The sequence below is a fragment of the Aquarana catesbeiana genome, linkage group LG04 (assembly GCF_042186555.1).
Source record: "Aquarana catesbeiana isolate 2022-GZ linkage group LG04, ASM4218655v1, whole genome shotgun sequence".
NCBI lineage: Eukaryota > Metazoa > Chordata > Amphibia > Anura > Ranidae > Aquarana > Aquarana catesbeiana.
This window is the reverse complement of record NC_133327.1, coordinates 125,931,351-125,938,757: the sequence shown is the minus strand read 5'-3', so window position 1 is coordinate 125,938,757 and position 7,407 is coordinate 125,931,351. Positions and strand designations below refer to the sequence as shown.

Here is a 7,407-nt window from a genome sequence, read left to right as displayed (position 1 = left end):
CTTCACAGTAAAGGCTTCTAAATCCCTAAATATGCACTGCACTGGAATTATGCTATTTGAACTGCTGAGAATGAAAAACAGACAACTAATGCCAAGCAGCGTTTTCCTTGAATTTCAATGATTTGGGCCAGCCAATCACACCTGCTTCACTTTTAGAAGTAAACCGATAAAACTTTGTGTGTTTACATCAAGAAGACGGTACTGTTTTGATAACCTCCCTGATACAGATGAAACATGACAAGAATGTCTTTCCAAAAGGAAAATAATTACAATGATCACCAGATGGCGCTCTTGCTTAAAGCTAAGCTCACAATAGTCATGCGTTCTGTACCACTGTTAAAAGTTTATCTTTGGTTAATTAGCCATTGACTTTATTTTTTTTTTTTAATTAAGAATGTTTACAACAGCCACTCACCCGATAAAGACCGTGGGACATCTCCTTGCATTGAGATATTGGTCTGTGGTGTTTCCATGGCTATGGGATTGTCCACATGAAACCCCAATTTGTATTCCACCTGTCAATGAAGAAGAGTTAAAGGCTAAGTCTACCTTTTTTTTTCTAAAAAAAACACAGCTCCCCTATGTACCAATATACCATTAATGTACACAAAAATACAAGTTTTTCTTTGATTTTGAAGACGAGGCCTACCTCACCCATGTATTTGGAGATCACTTTAGAAACTTCCTGGTATAAAAAGAGGACAGACAAGCCAGAATGGACACAGGAGGGAGTTTACCAGATAACCTCATTAGCACACCTTCACCCAGTTTTCACAGCACCCCCATACATGCATTTGCCTGGCTTCCCCAGCGTCCCTCCAGATGGGCACAGGGTGCATGCTAAATTCCCTGAGGCTGTATGCAGCCCACGGGAGATCCCTGATGTAGTTCAAGTGCCTACCTGATTGGGTGGATGGTGTGCCCTCCTCCTATATAGTTTTTGTAAGTCTAAAGGAGATTGTACAAATAGATTGTATAGTGTATGGCCACATTTATACACCTAAAATTACCTATTTGCGCTTTCAGTGTCGTTAATTGTTAACAGCACAGTACACCAAACACAAAAGCAAACATTTTGCCACATGAAAAAACAGGTGACAAAGGCAGAAGAAAAAAAAAAAAAAAAAAAAAAAAAAAACACACCTTACAAAAATTGTCCCACAAGCTACTTTGCCAGGTGTAGCGCAGACCATTGAAATCAATGGGCTGCCCTATGTGTGCCACTGAAAAAAAGGGCCAAAAAATATACGCTCCCTCTACTCTAGGTGTGAATGGGACCTGAAAGTTAAACTGTTAAACGCAAGGCAAGTTGCACAGAAAATCAGTGTTTTGCCATGAGTTTCAGAAATACTGCAAATGTGCATCGTGTTTGTGTTGTCATTACATGTTAAAAGGCTCCCCAAGTTCGGCAAACGCACCGATAACTGCATTAACGCACCAAATAGAATTCTGTAGCTTCTCTGAGGCGATTGTTGCGCGTAGGGCAACCCATTCAAGTGAACGGGCTTTCCTATGCATGACGAGTGAGAACGCTGGTAGGTTAATTGGCTTCTGTCCAAAATTGGCCCTGGTATATGAATGTGAGTTTGGGACCTTGGATTGTGGGCTCCTTGAGGGTAGGGTGCAATGCATGTGTGGATTGCTGCGTTAATTGATGGCGCCATATGGGTACCTTAAATTAAAAAAAATAGGGATAATTGAAGACACACAACACCACTCACTTAGGTTGAACTGGATGGACTGGTGTCTTTATTCAACCTTACTAACTATGTAACTAGCTCCAAAACAAAACGTGTGTGGGAATTTTTATTTATATAGCTGCATCAATTTACGCAGCGCTTTACATATACATTGTACATTCACATCAGTCCCTACCCTCAAGGAGCTTACAATCTAAGGTCCCTAACTCACATTCATACATACTAGGGACAATTTAGACAGGATCCAATTAACCTACCAGCATGTCTTTGGAGTGTTGGAGGAAACCGGAGTACCCGGAGGAAACCCACGCACTCCAGGCAGGTAGTGTTGTGGTCGGGATTCGAACCAGCTGCTAGGCGAAAGTGCTACCCACTACACCACTGTGCCGCCCAGGGAATGTGAGTCTTCGCTACGTAGAGATGTGAACGAGGCCTAACAACTGTCTCCGCCCACTCCCTCCTATGTACTTTTATAAAGATGGCCATACCCTATGCCAGGCATATGCAATTAGCGGACCTCCAGCTGTTGCAGAACTCCAAGTCCCATGAGGCATAGCAGGACTCTGACAGCCGCAAGCATGACACGCAGAGGCAGGGGAATGATGGGACTTGTAGTTTTGCAACAGCTGGAGGTCCGCTAATTGCATATCCCTGCACTATGCAATCTGATTGTACAATCTCTATACACTTTTCTGTAGATTTACCAAAACTATGGAATAGAGGACACACCTGAACAATCGATTCAATTTGTATCAAATCAGACAGGCCCTTGTACTACATCGCTGATGGGAAATCTACATGCTATATATTTTTCACCGATTACTTTTATATCACTTATTCATTTGTTATATTGGTTGTTTTGCTCATCTAATACGTTATTATCTCTTGTATATATTGGATTGACTATTACTTGCTCATCAGATTGTGTTGATTTTTTATCACTTAGGCCCCTTTCACACGATCGGACCGTTGAGGTCCGCCTGTCAGTTTTGACGGCGGACCTGAACGGGCGCTCCATGTTAGCCTATGGAGCGACGGATGTCAGCGGAGACATGTCCTCTGACATCCGACCCAGTCCGATCCGCAAAAAGCAGACGGATGGCCCTACGTTCAGATCCATCGCTGGCGGATCGGATGAGATCTGATGAAAACGAACAGAGATCTCCTGCAGTGCCGGCGGAACGAGGCGGACTCCGTGGAAGCGGAGTCCGCCTCGTGTGAAAGGGGCCTTATTCATTATTAGCACAGCTTTTTTTTTTTCTCAGCCACACAATTACCTTAGATTTGCCCACCCACCCTCCATTCAGCTGCTTCCAATTCCTCTAATTAAAAAGCTTACACAGGGCTGCGGATGATCACTCCATGACAAGGCTACTTTTTATTTCAATTTTTTGCATACACCTGTACTTGCGTTTACAATAGCATCACCATATATACAGGAGTACAGCAGAGCATAGCAATTAATCTCAATGAGATGCTGAACACAGCACTGATTCAGCTCAGCCATAATGAATCACAGGATAAGAGGAGGATCAGGGCCACTGTGAGCAGGTAAATAACATGTTTGTTAATTAAAAAAAAAAAAAAAAAAAAGCTTTACAACAGCTTTAAGCCCACGTTCACATTGGGCCGATTTGGCATACGCTTTAAAAAGTACAGTAGTTCCTGTACTACTTTTGGCGACTTCAGAGGGGCAATTTAAATAGACATCTGTGCATGAACCTGCACAGATGTCAGTCAAATCGCTACCCGAAGTCGGGCTGCATTGCTGGTTCGAAATCGTGCGAGTTCAGCTTAACTCACAACATTTCTAGCCCGCATCATTGTGAACCTGGGCTTTAGCTGATCTTCAAGTTTACTGTGATTTTCAATACTTTAGACCAAGCAGGTCCAAATGAACCATTTCCTTTACTAATTGCTGCACTAGCTCTAAGCACTGTATGAATTGTATGTTGCTTCAGATACATACAGTACACAGTACTGGGTTCAGGCAGTGGGACAGACTTTCTGTCACACATCCAGAACAATGCAGTCTCGGTCTGAGCGGTGCTTAGTCATTCAAAAGCAGCCATGTATTCTGTGAATGAATACAAAGCTTCCTCTGATTGGCTGAGGCGGAGAGGTGGGCTGATGTCACACTTTGACTCATTGGCCAATAGGAGAGCTCAGGAACTAGGAAGTGTGAATTAACACTGACTTATCCAGGAATAGTTGAAAGTGCATATCATTTTGGCTGCAAATAGTGTGTGTATGTGTGTAGCGGAGTCTCCACCTCCTCATTAACACTGGGAGGTCTATAACAAACCTCCACGATTACATTTTTGTGTGTGTGTGTCTACAGGCAAAATTTTCCCCATTCTGGATAGAATAGGGGAGGGTTATGACTAATCCTTCATATTTTTTTATTCCGCCATCTGTGTTACCCAGGTAACCAGAACTAGTGTTACCATTGGAGGATTTCCCCTCTATTACTTTTCTGGGGACAACCCAAAATTTGTGATTTTCTTTTTCCTTTCAATAATAATGGTACGGGACAAATAGAGAGAGGGTGAATTTCCCCACTGGTTCCCACTGTGTTCCACAGGCAGCAATAAAAACTGACTGGGGTTCTAATTTCTCTCCCCTCTATCTAAAATGAAAAAAAAGTTTTGCCTTTAGTTATACTTTATATTACTGAAAAAGTTAAAAAAAATAAAAACATTGAAAAACCAGCAGCATTCAATAAGTTTACATACCTTAGATTTAGAGTGCCAGCTAAAATGGAGCTTGCTCGTCTCAGTAGGAATGAGCAGATTAAATGATAAAGCATAGTGATTTATTATATCATTCCGGACATAATAAAGTTCAGCATCCAAGCCTAGAAAAGAAGAAAATATAGATTTTATTTAGTTTATGCAAATGAGAAAGTTCAGCAATTTCATTGTGTATACTATCAAATCTAAATAAACACAGGCCAACGAGATGTTATGACATTTGTGAAAAAGCATCCCAACCTTATGTTCTACGGATTAAAAAAAAAAAAAAAAAAAATCCTGCTGAGCACGTGTACTCCAAAGGGAAAGGGGAAAATGATAATGCATTCAGGTTCCATTAAATAAATCATTTTCATGTAATGAAAAAACATTACACTGAATGAGCAACTGATCATGTTGTGGGTCATTTGGGGCAACATAAAGACATCGCATTAAATCAGCTGTTTAACAGATCAACCAGATCTAACAGATAAATATTTCCTCTACCCAGTAATATTCTCTATGCATGTTTGGTATTACTCCAATCATATGTTCTGAATGCCATCAATATTAAAGTCCAACTGTGTTTTAGTGAACACTGCATTTTCTGAATGCATACAAAGCTTCTTTTGATTGGCTGGTAAAATTGTGACATTATCTGCCTGCATCTCCACCAGAACTGCAATCAGAAGAAGCCTTGTATTAATTGTACTATTTTGTTCTGGGAACAAGATGGGAAGTCCTTACCCTGCTGTTGGAACCCAGCACGATACAACTACCACCTCTATCATAGGAGTCAGTGGACGCAGCAATAACCCCCTACACTGGAGTCAGTGGACGCAGCAATAACCCCCTACACTGGAGTCAGTGGACGCAGCAATAACCCCCTACACTGGAGTCAGTGGACGCAGCAATAACCCCCTACACTGGAGTCAGTGGACGCAGCAATAACCCCCTACACTGGAGTCAGTGGACGCAGCAATAACCCCCTACACTGGAGTCAGTGGACGCAGCAATAACCCCCTACACTGGAGTCAGTGGACGCAGCAATAACCCCCTACACTGGAGTCAGTGGACGCAGCAATAACCCCCTACACTGGAGTCAGTGGACGCAGCAATAACCCCCTACACTGGAGTCAGTGGACGCAGCAATAACCCCCTACACTGGAGTCAGTGGACGCAGCAATAACCCCCTACACTGGAGTCAGTGGACGCAGCAATAACCCCCTACACTGGAGTCAGTGGACGCAGCAATAACCCCCTACACTGGAGTCAGTGGACGCAGCAATAACCCCCTACACTGGAGTCAGTGGACGCAGCAATAACCCCCTACACTGGAGTCAGTGGACGCAGCAATAACCCCCTACACTGGAGTCAGTGGACGCAGCAATAACCCCCTACACTGGAGTCAGTGGACGCAGCAATAACCCCCTACACTGGAGTCAGTGGACGCAGCAATAACCCCCTACACTGGAGTCAGTGGACGCAGCAATAACCCCCTACACTGGAGTCAGTGGACGCAGCAATAACCCCCTACACTGCAGTCAGTGGACGCAGCAATAACCCCCTACACTGGAGTCAGTGGACGCAGCAATAACCCCCTACACTGAAGTTAGTGAATACAGCAATAACAGTACAAATGGCAACTGCCCCAACCTAGAACTGGCCTTTACAGTAAGGAGCACAAGAAAAATTCCCAGCTCAACCAGCCAGCCTGCAACAAATGTTAAAAACAGGGGTTTAGTCAGTACACATTTGCAAAAATCAGTAAGCTGCAGAGGCCATGACAAGGCACCCCAGTATTATCTGCAGTCCTAAGACCCCTTTCACACTGAGGCGTTTTTGCTGAGTTTTATTGCTAAAAATAGCGCTATTAAAACGCTCATAAAATGCTCCCCATGCATCTCAATGGACCCTTTCACACTGAGGCGTTGCGCTGGTGGGGCGTTGAGAAAAGTCCTGCAAGCAGCATCTTTGAAGCAGCTTTTGGGTGTTGAAAAAAAAGCGCTTAAAAAACGCCCCTCTCCATTGAAATTAATTGAAAGCGCTGTAAAAACGCCTGAATAGCGCCTATAATCCGCCCTGAGCTGTAGAAAAGTCACATGATCTCACAAAAAAGGTAAACATGCAAGCAGAAAAGAGAGCATCTACAACAGGACTGAAATTGTGATGTAGGGAGGTGGGGTTGTTCTTTGACGCCCATGCTTCAATAAGGCTTGAAAAGCGCCGTTAAACCGCCCGCAGCATTGCGGTAATTTTACCGCTAGCGCCCCAAAAATGCGGTAAAAACGCTAAGGCGTTTTTGAAGCGTCTCAGTGTGAAAGGGCTCTTACTCTAAAATTTTGAAAGCCTCCATAATAGGAGCACATATACAGTGGATATATATATAAAAAAAAAAAAATAAAAAAAAAAAAAAGACAGATAAATAATTTCAGAACTTTTTCCACCTTTAATGTGACCTATAAACTGTACAACTCAATTGAAAAACAAACTGAAATCTTTTAGGGAGGGGAAATAAAAATTAAAACACTAAAATAATGTAGCTGCATAAGTGTTCACACCCTCTTAGGGATGTAGTGTTTAGAATTAAGCAATCACATTCAAAGTCATGTTAAATATGAGTCGGTCCACACCTGCCATCATTTAGAGTGCCTCTGATTAACCACAAATAAGGTTCAGCTTTTCTAGTAGGTCTTTCCTGACTTTTTATTAGCCGCATCCTACAGCAAACGCCATGGTCCACAGAGAGCTTCCAAAGCATCAAAGGTATCTCATTGCTAAAAGATATCAGTCAGGAGAAGGGTACAAAAGAATCTCCAATGCATTAGATATACCATGGAACACAGTGAAGACAGTCATCATCAAGGGGAGAAAATATGGCACAACAGTGACATTACAAAGAACTGGACGTCCCTCCAAAATTGATGAAGAGACAAGAAAACTGGTCAGGGCGGCTGCCAAGAGGCCTACAGCAA

General features: G+C 42.8%; 1 protein-coding gene across 2 annotated transcripts in view; it reads right to left on the bottom strand.

The window, feature by feature from the left end:
- The window catches only part of RYK (receptor like tyrosine kinase), a 254,573-nt gene that overhangs the window by 167,281 nt on the left and 79,885 nt on the right, over positions 1–7,407 (bottom strand). For both annotated transcript variants that reach the window (XM_073625527.1, XM_073625526.1), the window contains exons 2-3: positions 4,436–4,557; positions 416–515 (exon numbers count right to left, since the gene is read on the bottom strand). In XM_073625527.1, the coding sequence (XP_073481628.1) occupies positions 416–515; positions 4,436–4,557 (222 nt within the window). The remainder of the gene's footprint in view (positions 1–415; positions 516–4,435; positions 4,558–7,407) is intronic.